The sequence below is a fragment of the Saccopteryx leptura genome, chromosome 1, assembly GCF_036850995.1.
Source record: "Saccopteryx leptura isolate mSacLep1 chromosome 1, mSacLep1_pri_phased_curated, whole genome shotgun sequence".
NCBI lineage: Eukaryota > Metazoa > Chordata > Mammalia > Chiroptera > Emballonuridae > Saccopteryx > Saccopteryx leptura.
The window spans coordinates 335,792,144-335,809,116 of NC_089503.1; the positions used below are offsets into that span (position 1 = coordinate 335,792,144).

The following is a 16,973-nucleotide window of genomic DNA, read 5'->3' on the forward strand; positions in this document are numbered from 1 at the left end:
TAGACTGGCAGCTTTCACAAGGGACTGCAGACCAACAGGCTGGCAAGCACAAGTTCACACCCACACCATCCAGTAAGTCCTAACATTAAACACACACCCACAAAATCAAAACCAAATGTACAACACAGAGATCCTTGGTTTCTCATGCTCACCCCTGCCCTGGAAAGCAGGCCTTGCAGACCCCTCCTGGAGGTGTGGCCCAAACAGGAAATAGATCTAAGAGCAAGAAGCCTAAGTTGAGGCTACAGGTCTTAGAGATCCTGAATGTTCATTATTTATCTACTTTCAGCCTTCTCTTGGGAGGGGCTGCCAAAAATATCTACCAGCCCTACCTGCTCTTCATTTCTGCCAACACATGTGTCATGCTTGGGATAGTTATGTGACTACAGTCAAACCCCTTGCATAGTTCTCTTTTAAAAAGTTTCAAGTAGCGCTGGCTGATTGGCTCAGTGGTAGCTCATTAGCTCAGCATGTGGAAGTCCTGGGTACAATTCCTGGCCAGGGCATACAAGAGAAGCACCCATTTGCTTCTCCATCTCTTCCTCCTCTCGCTTTTCTCTCTCTCTCTCTGTCTCTCTCTGTCTCTCTCTCTCTCTCCCCCCACCCCATCCTCCTGCAGCCATGGCTCAATTGGAGCAAGTTGGCCCCAGGCACTGAGGATGGCTCCATGGCCTCTGCCTCAGGCACTAAGAAGAGTTCCATTGCTGAGCAATGGAGCATCGTCCCCTAGTGGGCTTGCTGGGTGATTCTTAGTCAAGGCTCATGCGAGAGTCTGTCTCTGCCTCCCATCCTCTCACTGAATAAAATTTTTTTTAAAAGTCTCAAGTTTATATTTATTGGAGCATAATCATTTACTAGTGTGGGGAAACAATCCATGTAAAAGCTCCACAGGAGCCACAATCAACTTATAAATAACTAGGACAATGTTACTGAACCTCCTTACATGGATTTCCTTCTCTGTAACATTTATACATAGGGAAAGGGGGGTGAGGAGGTGGAGGAGAGTAGAGGGCAGGAATAGATGATGTATTATAGAATTGTACACCTGAAACCTGTACAATTGTATAAACTAATGCCACCTCAATAAATTCAATAAAATTTTAATTAAAAAATTAAAAAAAATTTTTAAGTGAGAAGCAGCGAGATAGTGAGACAGACTCCCACATGTGCCCGACCAGGATCCACTCAGCAATGTTGTCTGGGGCTGATGCTCAAGTACTGAGCTATTTAAAAATTTCTAATTCTAAGAAAGTTATATTTAAAATGGCTATTTTTTAAAATCAAGGTGCAATTTACAGCCAATAAAATTTCCCCTTTTAATGTATGCAGTTTGATGTGTTTGAATAGCACAGTCATATAAAACCACCACCACATGCAAAATAGAGTAGATTTTCATTTCTCTCCCAAATTCCCTCCTGCTTTTTTATTGGTCAATCCCTTTCCACCATCCCTGCCTCCAGCAATCACTTATATATTTTATGTCCCTATATTTTTTAATAAATTTTTTAATGTATTTCTTTATATTGATTGATTTTAGAGAAACAGAAAGAGGAAGGGATAAAGAGAAAGAGAAGCATTCATTTATTGTTCCACTTAGTTGTGCATTCACTGGCCGCTTCCCACATGCGCCCTGACCAGGGATAGAAACAGCAACCTTAGTGTTTTGGGAGGAACTCTAACCGACTCAGCAAACCACCCAGGAAACCGCCCAGGGGCCCTATATTTTTGACTCCTCTAGAATGCCATATAAAGCGAATCATGTTGTGTGTGGCCTTTTGTGTCTGGCTTCATATGCATGAGGCTTTGAGATTCACTCATATTGTTTCCTCAGTAGGTAGCTCATTCCTTTCAATAGCTGAATAACATTCCCAGGAATGTTTACCAATTCGGGGGTTTGGGCTGGGTGAGGTTTAGTTTAAGAAAATGCTTGACAACTCCAAACTCTGTAGGGTAGAACGGCAGGCTGGAAACCCAGGAAAGAGCTGATGTCTCAGCTGGCAGGCTGGAAACCCAGGAAAGAGCTGATGTCTCAGCTAGAGCCTTCAAGCAGTCTGGAGGCAGAATGCTCTCTTCCTGCCAGGTCAGTATTTTTCTCTTAAGGTCTTCACTTGATTGAATTAGGCTTACCACATTATGGAGGATACTCTGCCTAACTTGGATTTAAATGTTCATCTCATCTAAAAAATACTTTCACAGAAATATATAAAATAATATTTGATCAAAAATCTGGGCCTAGCCAAGTGGAGGCTTAAAATTAAACACCATGGCCCTGGCTGGTGGCTCCGTGGATGGAGCATCAGCCATATGGATATCCCAGGTTCAATTCCCAGTTAGGGCACATAGGAAAAGTGACCATCCGCTTCACTCCCTCTTCCTCTCCCCCTTGTCTCTCTCTTCCCCTCCTGCAGCCAGTGGCTCAGCTGCTTTGAGCATCATCCTGGGCGCTGAGGATAGCTCTGTTGGAGCACATCAGCCTCAGGTGCTAAAAATAGCTCAGTACTTGAGCATCAACCCAAGATGGGGTTGCCAGGTGGATCCTGGGTCAGGGCACATGTAGAATTGTCCCACTATCTCCCTTCTTCTTACCTTAAAAAAATTTGAACACGGCCCTGGACGGTTGGCTCAGTGGTAGAGCGTCAGCCTGGCGTGCAGAAGTCCCGGGTTCGATTCCCAGCCAGGGCACACAGGAGAAGCGCCCATCTGCTTCTCCACCCCTCCCCCTCTCCTTCCTCTCTGTCTCTCTCTTCCCCTCCCGCAGCGAGGCTCCATTGGAGCAAAGATGGCCCAGGCGCTAGGGATGGCTCCTTGGCCTCTGCCCCAGGCGCTAGAGTGGCTCTGGTCGCAACAGAGCGAGCCCCGGAGGGGCAGAGCATCGCCCCCTGGTGGGCAGAGCGTCGCCCCCTGGTGGGCGTGCCGGGTGGATCCCAGTCGGGCGTATGCGGGAGTCTGTCTGACTGTCTCTCCCCATTTCTAGCTTCAGAAAAAATACAAAAAAAAAAAAAAAATTGAACATCACACAAGATCACAAAGATTTTATTCTCTTCTAGGAGTTTTATAGTTTACATTTAGGCCTATGATCCATTTGAGTTAACATTCATATGTGGATACATTCACTTTTTGCACACAGGTTTCTAATGATTCCAGTACCATTTGTTGAAAACACTAGTCCTTGCCAATTAAATTGCCTTGGCACTTTTGTCAAAAATCAGTTGACCATATAAGTGTAGGTCTGTTTGAGGATTTTCTATTCTGTTCTCCTGATTATTTTGTCTATCCTTACAGCTATAACACTGTCTTGATTTCTATAGTTGTATGGTCAGTCTGGACATCAAGTAGTAAAAGTCTTCCAACTTTGTTCTTCAAGATTGCTTTGGCTATTCTAGAGTCTTTGAACTTCCAAATACTAGTAGATTTCAGAATCAGCCTTTCAGTATCTACCAAGAAAGTCTAGAGTGGTCATTTATTAAATGTTGGACATTGTGTGAAACAGTTATCATATCATTAATCTTCAGAGCAACCTCACAGGTGGGGATTATCTTCATTCTTCAGATGAGGACACTGAACAGCACTGTGTCCTCCATGCAGACTCCCTGCTAAGTACTCAGACCACAAGGCGATCGCTGAGGAGACCGTCAGGATCTCCTCGTACGGCAATGGCATCTGACACTTTCTGTGTGCTAAGCCCTGTTCTAAGGACTTTGCACATTTTGATTTAATTAGTGCTTAAACTCAATAAAGTTGCTACTATTATTTAAAACTCATTTTAGAGATGAAGCTCTGAGGCACAGAGAGATTAACCAACCTTCCCGAGATCACAGGGCTAGTAAATACACTGGCATTTGAATCCAGGGCAGTACGGCTTCTGTGCCCACGTTCATACCCTTTACACAGCATTGCCTCAGGAATTTCTGAAGTGGCTACAAAACTCTGAGAATGGTGCGCATGTGGCGGGGAAGGAGTCCCACTTACAGGACAGCCACTTTCTCCTGTGCATTGAGGGGGACAAGGAGCCAGGAAGAGATGCCGGGGGAAGTGCTGGAAGGAGCAGGGACAGGTCAGTGCTGTCTTAGGTGTGTGGGCCTCAGAGCCACACAGCGCTGGTTTCCTCACGGGTCAACCACCTACCACTTAACTGGCCTTGGTCCCTTCCTGCCTGCTCAGCACCTCCCATTCCTTACTGGTATCCAGAGATCAGAGCACAGTGTGTGGGAGCCCTTGAGAGAATTTCAAAGAGAGCATATTCGTATATTCAGAGCATAGCCCCGTTGCTGGTACAGGCACTGGACACATATTTTAACTTCATTTCATGTCTGGCAATTTACTAAAGTAATATATGCTTATTTTAATAAGTGGAACAATACAATGGTAGAATCTATGAAAGCAAAGCTACTCATCTTCCCCTCCAGGTAACCAATGTCTACAGCCTCATATTTTCCACACAGTTCTCCTTGCTCACACAAACATAAGCATTTGCTTGTGTAGAGAAGTGGATTTGTTTCTTAACCAAAATATACCATTCTATACCCATTGCTTGCTACTTGCTTTTACCATTTATCAATGGATATAACTAGTCAGTATATGCCTCAATTCTCTCTTTCTGCATAAACATATATGCAAATGCACAAATTTACATAAATTAGATATGCATGACACTGTGTAAGTTTGTATATGGTGTTTAGTTCTCTTTTTTCCCCCTGCCTCCCTCCTCTCCTTCCCTCCTCATTAATGTGCCCCCACACTGTCCCCTCCTCGGGTTTCCATCTGTCCACCCTGCGGTGTGCTCTGGGTGGCTCACTCTAATAATAACAAGTTCCTGAGGTCCCGGTCTGCAGCTCTTAATCATCTGAATCCGTACTTCAGGGGTCCGGAAACTTTTTGGCTGAGAGAGCCATGAAGACCACATATTTTAAAATGTAATTCCGTGAGAGCCATACAACGACCCGTGTACATTACGCATTATCCAATAAAAATTTGGTGTTGTCCAGAGGACAGCTGTGATTGGCTCCAGCCACCCACAACCATGAACATGAGTAGTAGGAAATGAATGGATTGTAATACAGGACAATGTTTTATTTTTTTTTTAAGGATTTTTTTTTTTGTATTTTTCTGAAGCTGGAAACAGGGAGAGACAGTCAGACAGACTCCTGCATGCGCCCGACCAGGATCCACCCGGCACGCCCACCAGGGGCGATGCTCTGCCTCTCCGGGGCGTCGCTCTGCCGAGACCAGAGCCACTCCAGCGCCTGGGGCAGAGGCCAAGGAGCCATCCCCAGCACCCGGGCCATCCCCGCTCCAATGGAGCCCCGGCTGCGGGAGGGGAAGAGAGAGACAGAGAGGAAGGAGGGGGCGGGGTGGAGAAGCAAATGGGCGCCTCTCCTATGTGCCCTGGCCGGGAATCGAACCCAGGTCCCCTGCACACCAGGCCGACGCTCCACCACTGAGCCAAACGGCCAGGGCCTATTTTATATTTTTAATGTTACTACTTTTTTTATTAAAGATTTGTCTGCGAGCCAGATGCAGCCATCAAAAGAACCACATCTGGCCCTGGCCGGTTGGCTCAGTGGTAGAGCGTCGGCCTGGCGTGAAGGAGTCCTGGGTTCGATTCCTGGCCAGGGCACACAGGAGAAGCGCCCATTTGCTTCTCCACTCCTCCCCCTCTCCTTCCTCTCTGTCTCTCTCTTCCCCTCTCACAGCCAAGGCTCCATTGGAGCAAAGTTGGCCCAGGTGCTGAGGATGGCTCTGTGGCCTATGCCTCAGGCGCTAGAATGGCTCTGGTTGCAATAGCGCGATGCCCCAGATGGGAACAGCATCACCCCCTTGTGGGCATGCCGGGTGGATCCCAGTCGGGTGCATGAGGGAGTCTGTCCGACTGCCACCGTTTCCAACTTCAGAAAAATACAAAAAAAAAAAAAAAAAAGAACCACATCTGGCTTGTGAGCCATAGGTTCCTGACCCCTGCCCTATGTCATTAGTCAGAGTTAGTGGTACTATCAATAGAGATTTGGTAAAAATTAATTTTATGAATGAACCTACATTTTTCTTCTTAACCAACACTGCATCAAGTAACCTTTGGTTACTTTTGGAGAAAACAAAAGCTGTGGTGAAACATCCCAAGAACCAGCTTCCTCAAAGTTCTATATAAAGATGCTCTCCCTGTGGATTCCTAGAGGCTCTCAATTCCAGCTCTATGGTCAATGCCTGGCCTCAGGAGCCTTGCAGAGGGTTTTCCCAGACTACAAAATTCCTACTGATATCAGGGGGAAATAGTAAGCTGCATGTGCAGATATGTAACTAAAACATAGAGTGACTATGGAGAATATATTCCTGTAAAACCAAAGCTTGGTTCTTATAAAACCAAGGATTTCTTGTAAAAAAAAATCCCATTTTTCTATTTTAGTACCAAATATCTTAAGAAGTATCCATGGGGTACCTAGAAAGGCACAGAGAATAGAGAAAGTGAGGAGGCAGAAGGAGCCACACGGGGTCACTGAGAAGATGTGTAAGTAGAGGGACCTAAGGGGGTCAAAAAGGAGAGGAAGGCTGGACTTCTGCTTGCGGGACTGTGCACACAGGGCGCTGTGCCTAACAGACACCATGGGGCGGGAATGGACGGGCATGCACAGGCTGTCTTCGGCATTTAGATCGGAGTACCTGTGAACTACCCGTGCATTATGCATATAAAGATGCCCGTGAAGGCAGCTCCACTTGAGGGTCAGGGGCTGGAGCCAAGCTGGAGAGGGCCGCATGGTGACCAGCAGGAGGTGGTCCAGTCAAGGTGGGTGTGCAGCGTGAGAGCTGATGAGAGCTGACAGCCCTGAGGGAAGCTGGAGTTAGAGGCAGGAAGAGCAAAAGGAGAGGAAGAAGGCGCCTCTGGAGAAGAAAACCAGGAGTTGGAACAGCAAGGAGCCAAGGGGAGCTTCAAGGGGGGAAGGGCAGGCAACACCCAGCTGGAGTGCTCTCCACCAGGCTGCGATCTCCATGAGAGCCGATCTCCATGAGGGCCGAGTCGTTTCCCCTATACTGTTCACTGCTGGAAAGCAGCTGCTCAATTAACACTCGCCGGATGCACGATGGGCGACTTTGGTGAGAGCAGTGGCAGAGAAGTAAGGGATCAGAGGACGAATTACTGGGAGATGCTGAGCTTCCGTCTCTAACAGCCAGACAGTTTACTCCAGGGCTGTGTCTGACTTCTCAGGACACCCAGTGTCCTCGTCAGAGTGCCTGTTCTGCCTGAAAATGGGTTGGTTAATACACGTGAAAATAATGACTCTAAATATGAAAATTGTGCAAGTAGAATATCAGAGTTCTCAGTAAGCCTTTCTCTTCAAAACATGATTTAAAATTTTTATGGGTAGCTTCTACACCAACTCCTAGCTCCCAACCCCACTGTCTCAGATGACTGGCCCTGTGCCCAACACCACGCCTCTCCTTGGCGGGTTAGGTATCATAACCACATACTGTTAGCTACCAGCTGAAACCCCCTGAGGACACAAGAGGCTGCTGATAGTAACAGGCAGGACACATGCACAGGAGCCCGGAGCTCCTGGTTCTGGCCCCAGCTTTGCTACTCCCTAGTTTATATAAATCCTTCCCTCTGGGAGCCTCCGTTTCCTTACAACTGTAAAGAGAAAATCTGTATATATCTCACAGGCTTCCAGGGATGAGCAATACACATGGGAAAATAAACTGAAAAGTATACAATGTTACATACATGAAAACATCATATTGAAATATTGCTTTGTTAAAGCACCTGGACATGTGAGGTCCTAGTCAGTCAAACCCTCGCAGGTTCTATGTACTGTGTGTAAGATGCCAAGGAAGGCGCTCTGATAAGAAGACCACAGGGAGTTCACAATCCAAAGTTAGAAGTGCACAGGTGGAGCACGGTGGTTAAGAGCAAGGCCTCTGGAATCAGATGGCCAGGGTTCAATTCCCAGTTCTGACACTTTCTAACTGGAACTCTGGATGGGTTATCTAATCTCTCCTTGCCTCAGTTTCCTCATCTGTATAGTAAGGATAATAGAGTTGAGGTGAGGTTTAAAAGATTTCATCACTGTAGAGCTCTTACAAGAAAGAGTACCTGACGCCTAGTAAACACTATATAAATGTAAGTAATTTACTCTCAACAGCATTATTCCCCTCATTCAACATATATAATGCATATGGTAGGAGTACTGTGCTAGGCAAGGCACTGCAGGGGCTAAAGAAACACACCCAATGTTTGGGGCCTACTTAGATTTTATAACTGTGACAGCCTGTGTTACCACACTTTTTCCTTACGGAAATCTGCTGAGTATTGTGAGGAAATGGAGACTCAAGAACTGAAGAAATCTGTCTATATCACTGGTTCTCAGGTAGGGGTGAGGTTACAGTCCAGCACCTCCCAGAGGGAGGACACTGACAATGTCTAGACATAGTTTGGTGGCCACAACTAGGGAGGAGGCAGTGCATCTAATGCGTAGAGGCCAGAGACGCAGCTAAACATCCTGTAACACATAGGACAATCATCCACCACAAAGAATTATCTGGCCCAAAATGTCAATAGTGCAGAAGGTGAGAAAGCCTGGCCTACACCCACAAGTAGCCAATGAGCAGTGGAGTAGGTGCCTGTCTCCGAATCCCAATTTCCAGGGCTTTTCTTCTGTGTCAGACAGCAAGGGATGTAAGAGAAACTCTGCCCCTGGTCAGAGTGGGTGTCGCTGGGTATCCCCTGGTTAGAGTAGGTGTCCCCAGGTCAGAGTGGGTGTCGCTGGGGTGTCCCCTGGTCAGAGTGGGTGTCCCCTGGTCAGAGTGGGTGTCGCTGGGGTGTCCCCAGGTCAGAGTGGGTGTCACTGGGGTGTCCCCTGGTCAGAGTGGGTGTCGCTGGGGTGTCCCCTGGTCAGAGTGGGTGTCGCTGGGGTGTCCCCTGGTCAGAGTGGGTGTCGCTGGGGTGTCCCCTGGTCAGAGTGGGTGTCGCTGGGGTGTCCTCTGGTCAGAGTGGGTGTCCCCTGGTCAGAGTAGGTGTCCCCTGGTCAGAGTGGGTGTCCCCTGGTCAGAGTGGGTGTCGCTGGGGTGTCCCCTGGTCAGAGTGGGTGTCGCTGGGGTGTCCCCTGGTCAGAGTGGGTGTCGCTGGGGTGTCCCCTGGTCAGAGTAGGTGTCCCCTGGTCAGAGTGGGTGTCCCCTGGTCAGAGTGGGTGTCGCTGGGGTGTCCCCTGGTCAGAGTGGGTGTCGCTGGGGTGTCCCCAGGTCAGAGTGGGTGTCGCTGGGGTGTCCCCTGGTCAGAGTGGGTGTCGCTGGGGTGTCCCCAGGTCAGAGTGGGTGTCGCTGGGGTGTCCCCTGGTCAGAGTGGGTGTCGCTGGGGTGTTCTGAGACCCACAGAGCCAAATCCAATCATGAGAGGCACAGAGCAAATAAACACCAAGTCCTTCATCAGGACAGAGGACAGCGGGTTCCCTGCACGGCACTGTTCTCCAGGTGGACTTCCTGTAGGGGGTGGCTCCAGAGCTGGGTTCTGATTGGGTAGGGGCAGAGTTTCCCAGCAGCAACACTGTAAGCTCAAAGATGATAATGCCTTTCAAGTTCTGAGGCAAAATAATTCTCAGCTTAGGTTTCACAACAAATTGTCAACTAAGTGAGTGGGTAGAATAAAGATTTTTTCCCCAGACAAGCAGATTCTCAAAACATTGATTTCCCATGTTTCTTTTCTTAGGAAGCCCAGAGATTATGCACTACCCAAGTGAGGGTAACACAGGTTCTGGCAAAAATGACCAATTCTCGAAAAAACAAAAGTTATAAAAGAATTGGAAATGTAAATATGGAACAATTACTGGCTCACCAATGAACAAAATTAACATAATCACACTAATTACAGATCTGCTCAGAAATTGTGATATAGCTAGATTTGGAGAATATGGGGGAGAAAGAGACAACGGATTACGTCTAAAACTGATCGGTCTCTCCCATACGCTCTTCTTCAGGAGGACATTAGATCTGTGCTATTCAATGTGGTAACCAACAGCCACAAGTAGCATGCAAATTGTAATTAATTACAGTTAAATTTACAATTCAGTTCCTCTGTCACACTAGCCACATTTCAAGTATTCAACAGCCATGCACTGCTACCCTATTAGACAGCACAGATATAGGACATTTCACTATTCCAGAAAGTTCTGATGGACAGTACTGTACTAGAGGGTGTATCACATCAAAACAAGGAGTAAACCAAGAAAGAGAAAGACACTGGGGTCCAGAACACAGGACACCAACATAACTAAAACTGGCAAGGGGCATCGTGGGGTACAAGTAACGAGGGACCCCAGGCAGCTGTCAGAGGCCCTTTGACTCTAGACGAACCTCACTAAAGATCTGTCTGTCTCATCACTCTTTCCGAGGAACCCACTTTTGGTTCATTGACTTTCTGCATGTGTTTCTATTTCTTATTTCATTCATTTCTGCACTAGTTTTTATGATTTCCTTTCTTCTTCTCTGGATTTTGTGCCACATCTTTTCAAGCACAGAAACCCACAGACCAGTGGGGCAGGTGAGCCGTGGGGCTGGTTTCCACACAAACGTGGCACCAGAGATGCTTTTTGCTGTCCTGTCCTCCTGTGAGCTGGCCTGAACGCGCTGCAAACGCAAGCCCCTCTGCCCAGGGCGGGACCCCAGCTTCCACCAGCAGTATTTGAACCTACACTTTACAAAGCTCTTCGGTGCATGCATTACTCTGATAAAAAATTAATTATTAAAAAGCATATTATGTTAAAAGAAATAGACAATAGGCCCTGGCCAGTTGGCTCAGCGGTAGAGCGTCGGACTGGCATGCGGGGGACCCGGGTTCGATTCCCCAGGGCACATAGGAGAAGCGCCTATTTGCTTCTCCACCCCCCCTCCTTCCTCTCTGTCTCTCTCTTCCCCTCCTGCAGCCAAGGCTCCATTGGAGCATAGATGGCCCGGGCGCTGGGGATGGCTCCTTGGTCTCTGCCCCAGGCGCTAGAGTGGCTCTGGTCGCAGCGGAGTGATGCCCCGGAGGGGCAGAGCGTCGCCCCTGGTGGGCGTGCCGGGTGGATCCCGGTAGGGCGCATGCAGGAGTCTGTCTGACTGTCTCTCCCCGTTTCCAGCTTCAGGAGAAAAAAAAAAAAGCCAAAAAAAAAAAAGAAGAAAAGAAATAGACAATAAGCATTGGCGAGAATATAAGGAAACTGGCACCCTCACAAATTGCTGATGCGTATGTGAAACAGTGCATCCATTCTGGAAGACGGCTTGGCAATTCCTTAAAATGTTAAACATCGATTTACCATGGGACCCAGCAATTCCATTCCTAGGTATCTATCCAGAGAAATGGAGACATGTCCACAGAAATGTTGTACAGAAATGTTCACAGCAGTATTATTTATATAGTTCCAAACTGGAAACAACCCAGAATGTCCATCGACTAATGACTGTATAAACAAGAAGTGTCACATCCATAGAGTGGGATACTGTTCTATAATAAAAATAATAAAGTACTGATGCATGCTACAATATAGATGAAGCTGATAAACATTAGATTAAGTGAAAAAAGACAGTCACAAAAGAGCACACAACGTATGGTTCTCTTTATAAGAAATGTCCAGCAAAGAAAATGTATACAGACAGAAAGTAGACTAATGGTTGCCAGGAACTGAGAGTAAGGATGGGAAATGAAAGCTAAATAACGTGAACTTTACTACTGGGGTGATAGAAACGTTCTAAAATTAGAACATGGTGATGGTTGCACAACTCTATAAATACATTAGAAATCATTGAAATGTTTATTTAAAATAAGTGACTATTTTGCCAATGTTAAGTTCTATCTCAAGAGAGCCGTTTTTAAAAAAGTAAATGATGAAGTCTATTTTTTTATTTATTTTATTTTTTTTGAAGTCTATTTTTTTAAAAAAAAGAACATGTAGCCTATGAGCTATGTGCTTTAATATTATTATTATTATTATTATTATTATTATTATTATTATTATTATTATTATAACAATCCTGAAAAGTTGGTATGGTCCCCTTTTCACAGATAAAGAAACTGCGGCTCAAAGAAGTTAAGCAAGTTATACAATGAGCAAACACAGCAGTTAAAATGTATGAGCGTGGGCTCTAACTAGAGAATCCATGTCTTTTCTCCCATTGGTGACCGCCTGCGCCCTGAAGCACTATGGGTAGATCACACAGGGGTCTGAGTTAAGGTTTCCTTCGCCCTCAATTCCACACAACCTAGCACCTGAGTCACCACATTTGTGTAGAGGGATGTTAGGCCAATGGGTGATCTTTGAGTAACCCAAGATTTTCTATCTCACTAGAGACCAGCAATATGATTCTGTGATTTATAAGAAGAAACATATAGTTGCTTTCATTCTCTGTTCCATTCTCGTAACAGTTGGTCTGTTGTCATCGGTTCCTGAAATAGCTCCAGAGCCAAAAAGGGGAAAGGAGTGTGTTAGTCACATCAACCCCCTTTCAACCACACCTGAATTTATGAGAATGAGGTAAATTTTGGAAAGCCTTTTCAGATCGGGGCTAGTTGCCAGGAAACCAACCATCATTAGAGGATTAGGACTTTCAGTTCCAGGAAGGGGAGAGAGGCTGGAGGTTGAATCATTCACCAACAGCCAGTGATTTAGTCAATCATGTCTATGTAATGAAGCCTTTATAAAAACTCAAAGGACAAGTTTGGAGAACGTCTGGACTGGTGAACACACGAAGGTGCTGGGTGGGTGGACTGCCCGAGATCGTGGAAGTTTTCTGTCCTCTCCCCATACCTTGTCTTATGCATCTTGTCCATCTTGCTGTTGCTGAGTTAAATCTTTTCATAATAAACCAGTATTCCGGTAAGTAAAACATTCACTCAAGTTCTGTAAGCTGCTCCAGCAAATTATCTAACCCAACAAGCAGGTCATGGGAACCTCTGATTTATAGCCAGTTGGTCAGAAGCAAAGATGACAGCCTGGATGTGCGACTGGCGGATTAAGGGGTGGGGGCAGTCTTATGGGACTGAGCCCTCAACCTGTGAGATCCGATGCTATCTCCTGGTAGGCAGTGTCAGCACTGAGTTAACTGCGTGCAGGTGCTGGGAAGAGCATACAGTGGAAGTACGAAATACAGAGACTACATATGCATAACTAAAAACATGTACTGGCCAATCTTTGCCACCAGAGTCCCGAAGTTAGCAGACTTACTATTTGAAAATTAAACTACCTCTCTCTCTAGCTCTCTCTGGGGTGGCCCAGAGGGTGGGGCTTGGGAGCCAGACTCCGTGGGTACCAAGTTTCAGTTCCACCTCTCAGCAGCTGAGGGACCTGCGCACGTCACTTAAATCCCTCTGTGCCTCAGTTTCCTCATCTCTAAACTGGAGGTGAAAAGTGTAAAGTGCTGGATAAGTGTTTAGCGTCAGTGTTATTTTATCTATGTATCTAAACTTGTCACTTAACTGCGCAGAGCCTGCCTGTGCTCAGCTTTGCAACAAAACTGGCCTTTGGCCCATTATGTTCTCTTGTCTACCATGGTGTTATCTGTGGGTGAGGGATCAGCAATGTTTTCCAACACTTACCACGTTTCAAATGACTCAGATGAAATCCAAGCCCAAAAAGGCTGTGGTGGTCATCTGGTCCAAGTCTGTCATTGTACAAATGGGGACAATGAGGTTCTGCATAGCAGAAGGATGCACTGGCCACAGCTGGCTCACCTCCCAGGGGGCCTATCTAACGATTACCGAACAAATACTCTACCCCAATAAGCTTTTGTGTCCCAACTTCTCCAGAGAGCTCCTCTGTCCATTTGGCTGAAGAGGTAGGTGAGAAAAAGCTACACTGTGATTTTAAAGACTGTCACATGCTAATTACAAGTTACTCCCTTTGAAAGATCACAATGTTAGCATTTTAAATCCTCCTTTCTTCTCTCCAAACCTCCATCGCTAGAAAAGAAAGCCAATTCTTTGAAGCTGTGAGCCCAACAGGACAGTTTTACAGACAATGGTTAAGAGTAGGCTTTTCCCCAAGGATGGCTAAAGCATTCTTCCCCCTCTTGTTACCTTGGTAACTGCTACCTTGGCTCCCTTGTTGATGAGCTGAACCACATTCTCTGCTTGGCCTTTGTATGCGGCTATGAGAAGGCGTTCTGAAAGCGCAGCGACCGCATCCTGCTGGCTCATGAATTAGGAGAGAAAGAGGTTTCCAGCTGCGGCAGACAGGTCTCCTCAGCTCCACACGACGCCAGTGGCCCAGGCCGGCACCCACAGGGACAGCTGCTTCCGATCATCGACCATCGGAAGGTGCCTTTATCACTATGCCATCTTCGGGACCTAGGAGTTACAAAACAAAGCTGCGATCAGTGTGTCTGGGCACACAGGACAGACCACCCATCTTCTCTCCAATTTTAGGGTGTTGCACTGATTGTGCGTGGGGGGGAGGGGAGCTGGGGAGACAGGACAGCAGGAAGGACACTGCACAGCAAAGCCCCACAATGTACCAACTCCCCCCTCTCTACCCCCTCAGGGGACTCTGGATTCTGCAGAGGACTACGGCCAGAACTTCAAGGTCTGCTCTGCATTTCTGTGAGGGTGGACAGAGGCCTGATGGAATCCCCTAAACAAGCTGGTTTCCGGCCCCACCTTGCGCAGGTAACTGTACTATGTATGATCACAGAGGGCTTTCTGGCCGTGTTCTGTGGGTCCACATGGCTGACGTGCCAGTGGCCCTGGCAGGTTATGTGCTCGTGGAGCATACCCCAGGGACTGGAGGAGAGGGTTTTCTCTGGGACCCTTTTCTCCCGTTCTCTTCTTCCATCATTTTCTCACTGCAAATAGTGCAGTTTCCTGAGTTCTGGAACATAGGGAGAGCTGGGCACAGGCCCGGGCTGTCTCCCAGGTCCAATTACTGCTGCAACAGCCCACCCTGGGAACAACAGGGATGCTAGACACACTGACAGAGTGCACTGCCAACCACAGTGGGAGGGGCCCTCGGCAGCTTCACAGCTTAACAAGAGGGAAATAAACGGCCTAAAAACCACCTACAGGCCACTCAGGGCAGAGGTGTGGAGGTATTAACTAGTAGTAAACCTAAGCTCTTCTTTCTACCAAATAGCCAGAAGGTTCAAGACTGACTTCTCCCAGTAGCCTTGGGCCACCATTACACCAAACCAAAGCCAGTGGTAATTGACTCAACTGCGAAGCTTCCTCAGATACAAGAAAAACTGCTTAAGGATCTGATCCACTGCAAGGAGATGAGGGCTTCTTTGAGTTTTAAACCAAACTTACTAAAAATACCAATACATGCACACAGAAAAAGAAAAAAAAATGCTGAACCAAAGGGACACCAGCATTCTACCTCCCATTCCAACTCTGAAGGCCCCAACCAGAGACCTCTTTTACAGATGCTTCCAGGCAAATCCACTGCTCCTCCCCATCTCTACAGATTGAGAAATTGGCCATGACGTGACTGGGAAAGGTCTGGACTGTATCACACTATACCTCCCCTTCACTGAGACATCTAGGCAGGCCATCTCACCAACCACTCCAGGAGGCTGGGCTTAAAAGCTCAGACATAACACAGACATAACAACAGGACTGGGGTGCGGATTAGAGATGATATTTTATTATGTGAATATATTGGCCAAATGTGGCTATTATAACTTCAGAAAGAATTCTTCTCTCTCCCCAATGTGTAATTTATCAAATTTCACCTTGTCATCCAAGACACCCAAACTGCAGAGTAAGAACCACAAGGACACAGAGAGAACAAAGCCTCACAATGACCCCGCTCCGGGTCACCAGGTTCGATGGAAGCACAAGGCACCTGGAGAAGGGTGTGTGCCAAAGCAGAGCTTCTTCCGTGAGGCAGGGTTGGAGATCCCTGGAATGTGTCAAGAATCTTTGTTGAATGAATGAGTCAATGAAAAAATAAAAATGAGACTCAAAACAGAGAGAAATAAGCCTTTGGAAAGTCCTAGGATCGAATGGAAAGACAGTAGTTTGGGGTTTATGTTTGCCAGACTATCATGCTTGTTTGGAAAGGGTTTGTTCTTGTAAACATAGGTTCTGTCTCTCTCTACTCAGGGTACCTGTGGTACCTTCAAACCAATTACACTGAGCTTCTGCTCTGTTTGCCCCAACACTGAAAAAGCACTCCGGGCCCAAATGGCAGAAAAACACAGAATCTGAGCTCTGGCTTCTTAAATGAGCTTCCTCCACAACCACATTCTTCTCCATTTACTCCATTGTTATTTCTGTGCACGGGACCTAACCGCCACCCTCCCCTTCCCCAATGTGTGAATTACCAAATTTCACCTTGTCATCTGCAGAGTACGAATCACAAGGACACAGAGAGAACGAATCCTCACGAATGATCTCAAGTACAATAGCCTGGCTCATACAAACATTGTTATCAAGGCTAACATTTTACTCATTCCACTTCATAGCTTAGCTCCTCGGGGCTGAGATCTTGCTGCAACCTCAGTGCGTGCCATCAGCTCAGGTCACAGGCTCCAGACCAGAAGCGCTGTCTGATCTCCCCAGCAACAGATGCACTCCCGACAGGCCAATGGCACACCGCCAGCCACTCCCCTCCACCCTCCTGGCCCTCGTCATAAATTCAGCCTCTCAGACAGAGACGAAAGCACAGCTACACTTTTGCCATGGTTGCCAGCTACTGAGCCAGCCTTGCTTACATAATTACCTTTGGTAAACAGTCTTTCGCAAATCTAGCGCACATTACCCTTTATATTTTTTTATTTTTTTGAGACAGAAAAACACTCCATTTTTGAGAAAATGTTGGCCAAGTAGATTTTTTTTTTTGCTCTCAGTGACAGCTACTGAATAAGAAAAGTTTCCCACTCCTCACCTGACCCACCCTCTCCACCAGGCAGAAGGCTGTGCCCCTTCCCCAGTTGCACAGAAAACTGCCTGCAAAACCTGGAACAGAATCCCAGGTTTCTATTTCCTAGTCTGTTGCTAGCACCATCGCTGTGTACTCTGGTAT

At 46.9% G+C, this 16,973-nt stretch overlaps 1 protein-coding gene across 4 annotated transcripts in view; it reads right to left on the reverse strand.

The window, feature by feature from the left end:
* The window catches only part of ANKRD6 (ankyrin repeat domain 6), a 256,918-nt gene that overhangs the window by 73,939 nt on the left and 166,006 nt on the right, over positions 1–16,973 (reverse strand). For all 4 annotated transcript variants that reach the window (XM_066358884.1, XM_066358883.1, XM_066358880.1 and 1 more), the window contains exon 2: positions 14,030–14,299. In XM_066358884.1, coding sequence (XP_066214981.1) covers positions 14,030–14,149 — 120 coding nt within the window. In that variant the 5' untranslated portion in view covers positions 14,150–14,299. The remainder of the gene's footprint in view (positions 1–14,029; positions 14,300–16,973) is intronic.